At 36.4% G+C, this 14609-nt stretch overlaps 2 protein-coding genes across 6 annotated transcripts; both read right to left on the bottom strand.

Moving 5' to 3' along the window:
• Nucleotides 1-405: 405 nt before the first annotated feature.
• Nucleotides 406-4810, bottom strand: LOC114718726 (uncharacterized). 4 transcript variants are annotated; one of them, XM_028904144.1, is made up of 5 exons: nt 4527-4809; nt 3366-4234; nt 2962-3162; nt 2043-2238; nt 406-907 (listed from the first exon to the last, which is right to left on the bottom strand). In XM_028904144.1, the coding sequence occupies exons 2-5, from the start codon at nt 4224-4226 to the stop codon at nt 723-725; spliced, it is 1443 nt and encodes a 480-aa protein (XP_028759977.1). In that variant the 5' UTR covers nt 4227-4234; nt 4527-4809; the 3' UTR covers nt 406-722. The 4 variants fall into 4 exon arrangements, 3 of the variants coding, with proteins under 3 accessions (XP_028759977.1, XP_028759976.1, XP_028759975.1); XM_028904143.1 differs by having other exon boundaries at nt 3366-4273; nt 4628-4809; XM_028904142.1 differs by having other exon boundaries at nt 4628-4809.
• Nucleotides 4811-7064: 2254 nt separating this feature from the next.
• Nucleotides 7065-13237, bottom strand: LOC114718723 (suppressor of mec-8 and unc-52 protein homolog 2). 2 transcript variants are annotated; one of them, XM_028904140.1, is made up of 11 exons: nt 13008-13237; nt 12373-12510; nt 12218-12267; nt 11723-11837; nt 11545-11593; nt 11354-11443; nt 10580-10648; nt 10357-10480; nt 9765-10123; nt 8738-9121; nt 7065-7521 (listed from the first exon to the last, which is right to left on the bottom strand). In XM_028904140.1, the coding sequence occupies exons 1-11, from the start codon at nt 13052-13054 to the stop codon at nt 7243-7245; spliced, it is 1704 nt and encodes a 567-aa protein (XP_028759973.1). In that variant the 5' UTR covers nt 13055-13237; the 3' UTR covers nt 7065-7242. The 2 variants fall into 2 exon arrangements, with proteins under 2 accessions (XP_028759973.1, XP_028759972.1); XM_028904139.1 differs by having other exon boundaries at nt 8738-9127; nt 13008-13233.
• Between the last annotated feature and the right edge of the window lie 1372 nt (nt 13238-14609).

The following is a 14609-nucleotide window of genomic DNA, read 5'->3' as shown; positions in this document are numbered from 1 at the left end:
GTGGTTGGGTGCAGATAGCAAACGAAAAAACAGCTACGTAAAACAACGCAATCCAATTTTAAATTTGATTTTCAATATTCAAGTCTATTTTTAAAGTATTGTAATTTTTTTACCGGCATATAAATTAAATTTAAATTATAAATTGTTTCAGAAAAATCATTAAAAAAACCCTGAAAATTGAAAAATTGCACATAACCCCTATTTATAATTTTTCCATTTTGACGTTTTTTTTTTTTTAATGATTTTCCCAATTGTTTCTGAACCTGAGATTTATGGGGAGTACTCGGTGGCGGAAGCCTACGGAAAAGATGATAGATGCCAGGAGATTTTTTGGATCCATGCACCGTTCAATTGCCCATGTGGGCCTCGTTGCATACTTACGAGGAATCCAAGGAACAGGAAAAATAACTTAAATCAGATCCATTTACTATGCACAGTCTAAATCCAAGAACATTTTTACAGGGTTTTAAAGAGAAAAAAGGGACCATTATTTGCAACTGACATATACATGTATCCAGGACTTTTGTGGGAGAAGGGTTACTTGCCTCACGGTATGACTAAAGGACGCAATAGATAAAAGTACGAAAAACAATGAATTAGTAAACGAAACTGCCCTTCAGGACTCGATGAATGTGACATCGTCATACAGAGGAGCCAGAAATTTTGGATGCTTATTCACATGTTGACAGCATGACTGATGCCGCATGCAACTGGAAGAAGACCTAATAACTCAAACTGGAATATAAGTCTTGAAGAGAGGCGTACAATGGTTCAGCTGCCCTCGGTCTGGCCACCAACCCAAGTAGAATATCAGACGTAGTGAGATAAGGATCGCCATAAAAGCGCAGGTTGGCCTCCATTCTGGTTGCCACAATATTACCTTCCAAGGACACTCCCACGAACGCACCTACAGTTACAGCAAACACTGGTCATGCTTTCAAACTTCACTCTACCTAAAAGGAAAAAAATAGAAAAGATGCACAGAAAAGAAGATAATGATACACTTCTTCCATTCCTAAATATAAGATCCTTTTAACTAATTCATATAAAATCCAAAGCAAATAGTTAAGATGGTTATTTGCAATTTTGCAACATTTTTTAAAACCCATTTAATGTGCAGAGATAAGAATGCCACAATCAACAGGAATATCATGGAAAGAAACAATTAATATAGGATGCAAAAGGGAATTAGACCTAATATTTAGGACCAAACTGGAACTTTCAAATAGACCTTATATTTAGGAATAGAAGGAGGAGTGGAAATGAAGGAGGATTCTTCCAATTTCCAAATTAATCGGACAAAGTATATCACCTTCCGGACATCACAGAGCTCAAGTTTCTAGACCAAAACCAAAAAAGTAAATTCAATTGCATCACCTATATAATCAGGGCCAGCTCTCACTTGTCTAAGGTAATAAATGGTGTCTAACAACAAATCTACAACCCCTTTTGTAAATAAGGAATAAGTGCAAGGAAACCACAATTGCCCACATCCTCGTTAAGTAATCTCGAAGATTAAACAGTAGCCTGTACTGAACTGAAGGACTCAGCCCTTTCCAAATCCCCCTTACCAAGGAAAAATAAGATAAAGAATATAGCACATACGATCAAGGAGACCACGTTGTGTTTTGAAATTTAGAAATAACAAGGTAAAAGTACTGGACCATTTGTAACAAAGAAATACTTGAAGGTTTAGAAAAATCAAACACTTTCTACTGAAATTAAGACCGAACAATGTTTCTAATAAACCTCTAAGAAAACATACCATCCACATTACTCTGCAATTCTAGTTTCATAAGAACTTCATATATGAATAGGAACATAGAGTCATAGAGACCAGCCCAGTTATTATATTACAAGCTTGACTGACTATTATGTTAATTTTGAAATCATTTAATCAAGTGGAAAGCAACTTACAAATTGACATCATAAAGCAGCCCAAATATGCCATGCATTCAAATGAAACACAAACCACAAATGCCCTGCGTTTTCCATGCAATATGAGATCCATGCATGGGCAACAAAATTTCAAAAGAAGCTACCTTTACTGCAACTGTAGGTGTAACACATTCCAGAACCTCTGTCGCCAGCACGAATATCTGCTTCAAGCACCCTTCCAAGAGGCCCTGCAGCAGCACTGCAACCAGCACCAAAAGAAAAGTGCATGCGACTGCAGAATGTCTTCACGGCTTTCATATCATGAAGCACAATTATAAAATCCATGAGTTCACCACCAATCTGGATATACAGGATAAGCATAGATTCATCAGTGAGAAATAAAATCGAGACCACATCAAGACCCACTTGTACCTGAGAGAGTTACACATTAATCTATTGATTTCCTAGTGAAAGGGTGATGTTTCCCTAGAATTACAAAGAGAGAATAAATTCTTACTACCAATGCAAGAGAGGAATGCCAAAAAGAATTCCAAAATAAAGATTAACATCTAAGCATACTGCGAAACAAGCAACTTGTTATGTGATTATAATTATAAATAAGAAAATACTTAAATATGATATAAATAGGGTTTAAATAAATATTATTAGGATTTACATAATATTTAATTATATTAGTAGGATTTGGATAGATTAGGATATCTAGACAATATTTAGATGATATTAGGATTTTTACTTAGATTTATATCTATTAGGGCTTTTGCTTATAAATAAGTATTAGCCATTCTTTGTAACTCAGATTTTTGCAATGTGGTTAGAAATTATTCAATTTCTCTTGATCCTCTACTCTTCTCTATTTCTATTACTCCTTTTCCTTTCTCTCTCCTCTTTCTCTCTCCTCTTTCTTTACTTTTCATAACACAACTCTTAAACACGCAGATTTCATGGCTCCACCTCCATCTTTCTATATGAATCCTCTATCTTCCGTTAAGTCAGATTGGTGAACACATATGTAAAGACATAACTGTAAACCAGCAAATCATTAAATACGCAATATTTCATCACCTGAGCACCCCATCCTAAACCCAAGGAGAATATGGCTGATGGTGCAGACCAGGATCCATCTGATCTCCGAGCAACAACAAGACCAGTGCCAAGTTTGTAAGAGAGCAATGCACCAGCTTTGGCAACAGTTAAAATTGCTAAGCCCTTGGCTTCTCTAAGAATGGCCAAGGGAATAGACCTCTCAGGATTAGATCTTGCTACCTGTCCATTTCAGGATAACAAAATGATTTACATAACAAGGAAATACACTAAAGGGGGGAAAAAAAACTTGAAAAAGGTCAGGTATATAAAAACAATCCGGAAAAATAGTCCAAAATAACAGTAAAATAACCACACAAAAAAAAACTACAAAATTGTTCATAATTACTTGCTTAATGCAAAATAAATTCGCATAAAAAACAAACCTGACAGTAGCTTCTCAATGCATTTGATGCTTTATATATATCATGCTCCATAGACAAACCAATAGGGAGATTGAGCCACCCTCTAGCACAAGTCCAGTCCATCACATCATGCTTTGCTACCTGCACAGCGTTGCTAATGCTGTTGACAAGAACACCCTGTAAAGGATCAAGCCTGTCATAGCAGGCATCGCACACCCTCTGTGGATTCCTTTCCCTAAACTTAACTGGTAATAAACACCGCCCCTTTGAACAATTTCGACAGAAAATACCCCCACAAAACCGGCAATGATGTCTGCCGCGAGTAAGTGCAGTAAATGGAGCAGTACATTGCATACAAACAGTAGCAGAACTATCTGGGAGCCACTCAGGGGGTTCAGCTTCCAACACCTCTTTGTAGGCACTATAATTAATCCCATTTGGCTCAAAAAGAGGTGGTGCACTTGGCGTGTAGACTGAAGAGTGCAGCACAGTATCTCCATTCTTTCCAGAGCCAAGAAACGAGACATTTGAAATTGAGAATTGCTCATTTGAGGTGATACTTGGACCTCTATTTCGTCCAGTCAAAATAGCAATGATCCCACCAAGCACATTCTTCAGGTTCACCTCTGGAGGCATGTTAGGGCGTTCAATACTACAAGGATCATCACTTGATTCATAACCTCCATCATATAAATCCTCGCTTTCAGAGGGGAACTGGTAAAGATACTCTTGCCTGGAAGACTTAGAGCTGCTCGTACCAGATTTTGGCGCATTCCAAGTGGACTCAACATAGTGATTATTGCCATCATAGTAGAATTGAGAGCTCCCCTTTTCTACATTCGATAGTGAGGAGTACGTAACTTTACCTTCGGAGGCTGTCATCGACTAGACTGCATATATAAGATACCAATCAACAAGAAGATACAGAACTGCAACTTGAATTAGCAAGTTACAATCTCCGTCGAAAATACAAGAGATAGAATCATAGAGCATAGCCAGAGAAAACAACTACCACATAAATTAAATTTAAATAAAAGCTTTTGAACAGTATAATACATATAACATCCAAAGAAATAGACACTAGCAATTTCCAATAACAATCAAAACAGAAAATAATACTTGACCTCATTTTCATACAGAAAGGCATTCATTAGGATTACATAACAGAGAGCATGCATATACCGTAAAAAGAGAAGTTCGCAAAGTCAAGGAATTAGGGTTTTTAATGAATAACCCAGAGAAGAATTAAAGCATGAACAAGGAAATCAAGGAACGAAAATAACCTTCGTAGACGAAATTTTCAGGAGAATTATTCAGTCAAAGCAATTCTAAATCGGGTTGCGCCAAGCCAAAAAGCAGAATGGAGATGAAGGATGAAGAAGCCTACAAGCCGAGATTGCTTGGAAATCTGGGGAGTATCTTGGAATATTGAACAAGTTAACGCCGAGACCAGGGAGCCAACCGAATGGTTCTGATTTCTGAAATCGCCTTAGCATAAACGACACCGTAGGCCCTTGGCACCTTCCGTGTTCCCTGACAAGATCGTTTTTTTTTTACAAAAAAAAAGTGCAGTTTTCTTTTCCTTTACTATTCAATGATAAAACGATCCGTAGATCATGCTGTTTTTTTTTTGGGTTCCATAGATCTTGCTTTTTCAAAAACATTATGCGTCTTGCACAAAGTCTAAAACAAATTATATTGTTCATAATTGACAATAATTAGTGATATTTTTATATACTACTTCCGCTTTTATTTATAAGAGCTCATTTACAGACACAAACGAAATCTTATAATTAAGATCCAAGGTAGCATTTAATATGATGTGTATTTAAATTAAGGTTAAGGTGCGCCCAACACCCCGAACTATTTTCCCAGGTGCACCTAGTGTCCTAAAGTAATTTTCGGTGCATCCAGTGTCCCAAACTAATTAAAACAGTGCATCTATATCCCGGACTAACAGAAAAGTTAAGTTTGACCGTTATTTGCTAACTCAGCAGAAGGTTGACTGACGTGACGGATACGTAGGCATCTAATGTGTATTATTTTGACGAGCCAAGGTGCGCTTAGCACCTCGAACTATTTTTTTAGGTGCGCCCAGTACCCCGAACTATTTTTTCAGGTGCGCCCAGTATCCTAAAGTAATTTTTTTGTGTATATAGTGTCTCAAACTAATTAAAACGGTACGTCCACATCCCAAGCTAACAGAAAAATCTCGTTTGACCGTTACCTTACTAACTCAGCTGAAGGTTGACCCAAAAATCCTAGATGGCTGACACACAGACATCTGATGTGTATTATTTTGACTGAAAATTCAATTTATTTCCTCCTCTTCTAACATTTATCTTCTGCCAATTTTAAAACTTAAAAAAAAGAAAGCACCGATCCACCCTCTTAAATCTTAGTAGATGTACCACCCATTCAATCCCATCCTCGTCTTTAAGATTTTATTTCATTTCTTCCACCACACACTTCCATCTCCGTCTCTATCAACTCCTCATCCGACTCGTGTTTGTTTTCCTCCTCTTAGAACACAGTGAACTTTCCCCTAGTCACTTCGTTGACATCGCTGTCGCCTTCCGAAAAAACACCCGCTGCTACCGGGCTCGTCTTGGGAGCTTTAGTAGAAATAATACACATCAGACATCTGTGTGTTCGTCATGTAGGATTTTTCTGTCAATCTTCAGCTGAGTCAGTAAGGTAACGATCAAACGAGACTTTTCTGTTAGCCTGGGATGTGGACATACTGTTTTAATTAGTTTGGGACACTAGATACATAAAAAATTACTTTAGGACACTGGGAGCACCTGGAAAAATAGTTCGGGGTGCTTGGCACACCTTGGCTCGTCAAAATAATACACATCAGACGCCTACGTGTCCACCACGTCCGTCAACCTTCGACTGAGTCAGCAAATAACGGTCAAACTTAACTTTTCTGTTAGCCCGAGATATGGATGCACCGTTTTAATTAGTTTGGGACACTGGATGCACCAAAAATTATTTTAGAACACTGGGTGCACCTGGAAAAATAGTTCGGGGTGCTGGGCGCACCTTAATCCTTTAAATTAATAATATCAAGTTTGTATAACCTGTATATGTTGATTACCCGATTATTATTAATATCAATAAAATACAAAAAAACCCCTTCTTGTGCAGTTTTTTTCGCAAGGACAAATTACTCGCACACAACCCTTGCCCACGGGGAGAAAACCCACCCCACCAAAGGCTAACCATTAGTACGCAGTAACTTTGGTGTCAAAATTAAATTGAATAAATAAGCGATTGACATTATAAAATTAAATTGAATAAATAAGTTACTGACATTATAAAATATATTTTGAACTTTTCTTTGCTATTTATTTTGACTTGATTTTAAGTCTTTACGATGATGACAATGACATAATAATAGTTTTTTATTGTTATAGCTAGTAATTAACATATCCGTGCATACATATTAATAACTTCTCAGCTTCCATTTAACATTGTTATTGATAAACTGTACAAAATTCTTACTTAATGACAAGAACGGAATATATTACCTAATCAAACATTGTACCCACGTCATCATTATCCTTTCGTCAGGGATTTCTTTTGTTCCCGAGACTTGGTTTTCCCACCCAAAAAAAAAAAAAACACACACACACACACTAGCCACGCCTGCTTCCCTTGTCCATCAGTCAGCAGTCGGCACTTGCAGAGAAAAGCCTAAAGCGCATCAAGTCATTCAGCAAAACTAGGTTCATCAAAATCGGAACTTCAGAGGGTAGAGTAAGAAGGAAACAAGAGATTAAAAACAATACATGAATAAGACTTCCAGATAATGGCATCACAAATTCACCATCTTCAGGCAGAAATGGCCATCTCATTCTATGAATGTTACAATGCGTTTATGAAACAAGACTCATATTCGGAGCTTCTTTCCAGGCTGAATCTCGTCATCAAAATGGTGGCCAGCCTCACCATTTGCCTCCTTTTCCATCTTCTTCCTGGCAAGTATCTTATTGATTTTATGCAGCTCGTTATTAAGCTTTTGGTCCTTGTTTTGCTTTCGTGTCTTCCGACCGTCTTGCATCTTCACACCAAACTGGAATGCAGCCTTTGGCATTGCTTCCTTCTGCTCATTGTAAGTAGCCCATTCCTCTTCTGTTTCAAAGTCCCATCTATGAAGACGACCCTTGGCCTATTAAGTGGAAATTTCAGATTTGTGACTATCACCATGCGGCTCAGTTACAAAGCATATATTGAGAATAAAAGAATATCCGGTACACAACAAACATTTTTATTTCTTTGGCCTACTTATATACACTTACTGCTTGTAGTTCCAGCACAGGTGCCATTGTATCACTTTTTTTTTTCAAACCAACAATTTCAACCTCATTTTCAAAATGCAAAAGTAATCCAAACGACAAAAAGTTCTTCGGTTTTGTGACACATTTTGATGATATGGCACATGACTATGCTGAGATGGTGCTGATGTGGCCAACAGAAATCCTTCACTCCTTTGATGAGCTCACGATTTTCATTTCTCATCATTTATTGCATGAGGTCACTAAAGATTGAGTTTCTGTTGGCTACATAAGTTCCATGTTAGAGTACTCATGCCACTCGTCAAAATCTGCTTAAAAAAGTTAAGTGACAGAAATATTTATATTACTTTGTAATCAGATAACCATTAAAAGGGACATCGTCTTTGTGTGTGCATGTGTTTCGGGATTTTTTTTCCTTTTTTTTGGGGGGGGGGGGGAGATGGGGGATTTGCACCTATAGGGAATCCACAGACAACAAATTGCAATTAAGCCTACTTGTTTTCAGACGAAAACCCCCCTCTAGTCCTGAAATATCATACACGTTTCTTTTGGTCCTAGAACTTCTTTCTCTGTTGGTTCCAATACAGTCCTCGAAGTTCCAGAAAAGTTCAATTTTAACTTTCTCAGACACCATTAACTCTACTGATGAAAAGTATCCAAGGGAGCATCACCAATTAAATAAACCGCTGATGTGGTAAACCATATCTGATCTACATCATTTCGCTTCTCTTGGGTTGATGATGGGGTGGATTTTTGGACAGTAAAATGATTGGAAGAAGCAAAACAATGTAACGCAGGCCTGATTTGAATTTGATTCTGATGTTATTTGACACTCGATGACATTAGGAAATGAATGGTATTAAGACCTTTGAAAAAAATCGAGGACTATATTGGACCACAATAAATTTGAGACCAACCTCAATGAAATTTCAGACACTAGAGGTGAACCTTTGCCTTATTTTTATACACTACTTCACCGAGAATCTGAAATCAGGACATCATACTTATACCCCACTAAAAAACCACATAAAAGCAAATGAGACTGTGTCCTCATAAACAAAATAAATTATACCGTAAGATAATACTTACCCTTCCGCCCATGTCCATTTTGGACAGGTCATCTTCATCATCACTGTCCACTATCTCCCGGTTGTACTCTTGATATCCTGGGTAACATTCAGAATAACTCTCAGAGATGAAGTTGGGATCTTTTTCACGAGCATCTTTCTCCCTCAACTGTTGAAGTCTCTGATCATCTCTCTTGAAAACTGATCCTAAACCTCGATCCTTCTCTTCTTGAGTCATGAAGCGTGGGTCTTGGGGAATATTTAAACCTGTTTGCAAATCATAAACCTGCATATTTGCCTGAAGATATTGGTCCGGGTAAGCCAGCTGTTCTGCATACTGGTAATCCTGCCACTCTCCTTGGTAGCCACTAGCCAAGGCTTGCGCTTGCATTACATCATACCCATTCTGAGACTGCATAATCAAATCAAAGAGGATAGAGAAACTCAATAGATCAACAGATATAATACAAAGAAGCAAATTATATAAATGGAGTACTAATTTTATACAAGTTCTGAGTTCACCTTGAAAATCCAGGAAGGGGATGAATGTACAACAGGAATGGATTTGGTGCACACCTTTTTTTTTTTTGCATTCTTTGTACATCTCTTTTTTAAGATATAATAAGATGTAGAAAATGGGAAATGATACAATATGTTATGTTATATTAATTACTACTACCTCCGGTCCTAATTATAAGACCCGGTTGACTTATTTAAGGAGATTAAGGAAGTAAGTTATGTTAGTTATTTGTAATAAATAAGTGTTGTCATTCCTAAAATATCCTTACTAATTAAGTGTATTAGCAAGAACTATTATTATTAGAAGGACTATCTTGAAAAAAAATGTATAAATATAAAAGACAAAATAGATTGGGGTCTTATAATTAGGACCAAACAAAAAGTCAAACGGGGTCTTATATTAAGGACCAGAGGTAGTAATTAATAATAAAATAAGAGATGCACGAGGAAATGGGGAAAAAAAATAAATGGTGCATCAGATAGCAATTCAAGTAACAATTAAAAATAAACCATCAGGAGGACCAACTTACTGCTTCTTGCCATCCTTGTGGCACAACAGAGGGCGGGACGGGACCATAAGTAGGTTCAGCGAAATATGAGGGTTTTTCCTTGTTCCTAGGAGATTCTTCCATGTCCTCTGAAAGAGGGCTTTGGCTCAACTCTTTACCAGGAACATCATAGTCAACACCATCTCCGACAAAAATGTCATCCTCTTCTGCTCTTGCAACAGCTGGGCCTTGTTTCTCTCTTGAATTAAGAGAACTCTTTTTGAAAGGAGGAGGTGGTGGCGGGACAAATTCTCTTTCAGTTTGATTCCTCCCTCCCCCACCTTCAACCTTTGATGGCTTATCCTCTTCATCATATCCATTACCGGCAGCCAAACTCTTTCCTGTTCAGGGGGGAAAAAAAAAAAGATAGAGGCAAAAACCAATCATAATTTAAAAACTCCATCAAGGTTATACAAAAAATAAACAAAGATCATCATTCTTTACGAAAGCAGCAAGGTATAATCTGTTTTATGATTCATTCAACAACACTTGAAAATATAAATATTCAACATAATCAAGCATCTAGAAGATAATGTCCAAAGCTCCCAGATGATCTGCTAACCGCATTAGTTACCTTTCACATCTTTTTCCTTCTTTTTCTTCTTTAGAACCTTCCCAGAAGAGCCAAGACGAAGATATGACATAATTTTAGCAATCCTATCTAGGACAGATCCGTCAACATTAACTGTAACCATTTCCTGTGCAAAATAAAAGCAAAGTACATAAAACGACATGTGTTAGAAAAGTTAGCCAACTGAAAGAACAAATGTCGTCAAGAACTCAGCAAGATCATAAACCTCTGGCACTGGACAGTCAGCTTTACTCCGGTGCAAGGTAGTTGGAATATCATGATAATATCCACCCTCCTGACAAACCAAAAAGGACATTAAGTCAAGAAAGTGTCTCCTAGAAAATGGAAAATGAGGTTATAGAAGGATCATAACTATTTCAGCCTGTCTGAAGATGAGTTTTACACATGAACTTCCAAAATTACTACCCTATTCTTAATATGCCAGTTCTATGAACATAACAATGTTGCTTAATTATTTTGAGCATTATCAAACCTCACATACTTTATAGAGGTCCAAAATCAAAATGTTGCAGCATGCAACATGCAGGACTAGCTACAGTCCTGACACATTGAATAACTAATGTGCAAGATGATGATGCGCATTGGACAAATTACAGTATTAGCAAAGCAAGGTGCACGAGCACAAGGAAGGCAGATGTTTGTATAAAGAGATTACCAATGATCAACATACTCAAACAATAAACGACAGCTACATGATAAGTATGATATACTGGCTTCTAATGCACAGATCAGAAGCTATTCTGTGCAAGGCAAGAAAAAAGCAAGCCTAAGTCACATGCAAGGAGATCAGTGGACTGCCAAGTGCATGTTTATCAAGGCAGGCATGCTGAAGTGCACACATGCAGCTTGGCTCAAGTTATACTAAAGTATAAGCAAATAACGGCATGTATAAGCGAGGGTTGAAAAATAATTGAAGATGGGTAACAGTCATGAAATTCCAACAAAACCAGAAAAATATCAGGGAAATGGAAATTCTCACCATATTAAAAATAAAAGACATCCGACCAGGAAGAAACATCTCATTTGTTTTCAAGATAGTCTGGGGTTTGACTATCCACCGATAAACAGACTGAAAAGATGAAGGTAATCAACATGAGCTTGCTAAGCTCAAATATAAAATATTACTACATAAAAGTATTCTTTTTCATACGAAAAGGAAGGCGAGGAAACCTTTGCAGTTGATGTGCGAATTGACACTTGTTGATCTTCCTTTGATGCTCTGTCAGCAAATCAAAGTCATGTATCAAAATTTAATACATGGAGATGAAAAATCAACCATACCTATGCAATTAATTATTAGCAAAAAAAGAAAATAACCATAACTGACAATTCTGGCCACACAAATTACCTAGGTTTTCCATCAACATCGTCCCCTGTCTCTGGCTTCTTATCAATCTCACTTCTAACTTTATTCAGCAAAGCATAATCTAGACCTTTAACCAGATGAGTGTGCTCCACATCACCTGACAAATATCAATAAAGCAAAATCCAAATCCTCCTCAGTTAATATAATAGCATATATAATGAAGGTTATCCATAGCCAGGCTACATTAAGAACCATTCACTTTATTCTTGACTCATCCAAAGCCAGGCTAGCGATATCATCATAATAATTCAAAAAACCCAACATGCAGGATTCCCATGAGTCCGAGATCTACTCAAAACTCTATTTTAGCAACTAACAAATCTCATGCGCCTGTCATGGTGTCAAAAGCTTAGTAATACTAATTAGCTGAAGTGGGAGGAAAAGAACTTTAGATTGTCTTCTTTTCTGATGAATCTAAGCAATTCTGATTTTATTTTGGTTGGGAGGGGAGCTCTAAGACAGTAGTAAACTACAAACCTCCAAGGTACTTGCTCTTCTCAATGGATAACTTGTGTGCATCAGCTGACCTACAAAAAGTGGTAAGGTTGTCAGAGAAGAGGGGAGGGGACCCAAACTAGAAAGACAGTAACATCAATTATCATATATACTATAGATAATGGTAGAGACCTTACCGTAGATCTACAGTACCAGGAGGAGCGACTGCATGAAGTCCCAACTCAGTTGTTTCATAGTCAGGATTTTGGTCTTCTCTTCGCTCTTTGGCTCGGTCTCTATATTTAGGCGGTTCTGGCTCCTCGAGTTTCTCTTCCCTGTGACATTTCCAACATCAAAACCATACAATTATCATATACCATTCAAATATCCCTGTATCCTTCCGTTCAAAACAAATATATCTACGCTTCGTTTTACCGCCTTAATTAATAAATAAAAAGTAAACATGCAATTGAATAAATATGTGCTCATTTGTCGTTGCAATTTTGTCATGGTCACTTCCGGAACCAATTGCCGTCAAAACAAACCGCGTTGAAAGAAGCTCCTATTACAGCGGTGCTCAATTGACATGGGAATAATATCATGACCATATTAAGAAGGAGCCTGGAATATCACTCTGTTTCGAATAAAAACAAGAAAAAAGTACCTAGCTAGAGGTCCCTCATGGTAGCTACAGTCTAATACCCTGACATTAACCATCTAACGGGAAACATCCTTGTACTGGAAAGTGTCCCATGAAATCAAGCAGAACCCAAGTGATTCATAAGCAAATTATGGTTAAAAAAAGGTTCAAAGCAAATTGAATGTAACTTACTTGCGACGGAGAGCTTTCTCCTTGTAATTTCTCTTCGAAGTAGTCATTTGAAAAGAAATCTACACACTTGGAGAAAACTATTATGCGTATTTTCCTTGAATCATGAAATCAACGGTGAAGTTTCCAATCCGAGATGCAAATCAGCATATGATTCACGACGAAGGAGGTTTGGTGCTTAGGGCTTTGTGCAAGAGAACGCGAAGCAGGGAAACTACCGGAGAACGAAGAAAGACAAGGAACGAACACGTCCCAAAATCAGCTTCCAAGTTAAAAAAAAAAAGAATTTAATCGTCTTAAAATTTATTAATAAGTAAAAAGTAGACAATAATAAATGGAAAAATCTCAAAAAAAAAACCTCAGTATAGAAAATTTTAAATTGAGTTCTGGAATTGTGTAAATGACAGAAAGAATCAATGACCCAATCTATCGTTTATAAAATCAAGAAGAATTGACAACTGTGTCCTCATTTGTATTTATTCACTACAATGATTTAAGGAATCACTATAAGAGTGTAAGTGTTACCTAGATTTGTATAGAGAATAACTACTCACTTTTTCATAGTCAGGTGCCTTATTATTAACTACAACTAATCATGTAATTACTAGAACAGTGTAAGCGTTACCTAGATTCGTGTAGAAAATAACTACTCACTTTTTTGGAATCAGGTGTCTTGTTATTAACTACAGCTAATCATGTAATCACTAGAACAGTGTAAGCGTTACCTAGATTCGTGTAGAAAATAACTACTCACTTTTTCAGAGTCAGATGTCTTGTTATTAACTACAGCTAATCATGTAATCACTAAAACAATATAAGCGTTATCTAAATTTGTTTAGAGAATAACTATTTACTTTTACTTAGTCAGGACAAAGCTGTCAATTCTTCTTAATTTTACAAATGACAGATTGGGTCATTGACCCTTTCTGTCATTTGCACAATTCCAGGATCCAATCAGGAATTTCTTATATTCCAAGAGCTTTTTTTGAGATTTTTCCATAATAAATTTTAGAATAGAAAATAAGTTCAAACTAGTCACTTACTTAAGATTTTTTGGTAAGTAAATTTTTCCGTTGATATTTTGATAATTCTTCCTATAATTTTTTGAAAAAACATTTTATTTATCGTTCTATGTAATTTATATTAAATAGAGATATTATATTTTTATATTTTTCAATCTTGTTTCTATTTTTAATCTGAATATCTGATATACACGTCAAAAAATTATAGAAATATCAAGAAGGGAGATATCTTGCAGGAGGTGAGGCATTATTTGCTTACAATGTCTCACGCGTAATGTAAACTATATTTTGATATTACTTGCTTCTATCTTTAATAGAAAAATTATTAACTAGTGTAAATAAATTAAATAAAGTAGTTAATTATAGCTAATATAGCATAATTTAAGAAAACAGAACACATGATTATACGTGATTAAATAACCAGACATGGTTGACATAAAAAACTTGATATATGCATTGTCATTTTTCTAAAACACTTATAAACAACATTAGATTAAGTGATTTGAGAAACATAATATATTGATGTTTTATATTTATGATAAATTCAGTTCCTGTGCTAGAGATTAAAGGAGTATTATTTTTA

This window comes from Neltuma alba, unplaced genomic scaffold (genome assembly GCF_004799145.2).
Source record: "Neltuma alba isolate B1F8T4 unplaced genomic scaffold, ASM479914v2 tig00011864_pilon, whole genome shotgun sequence".
Lineage (NCBI taxonomy): Eukaryota > Viridiplantae > Streptophyta > Magnoliopsida > Fabales > Fabaceae > Neltuma > Neltuma alba.
This window is presented reverse-complemented; position numbering and strand designations above follow the sequence as displayed.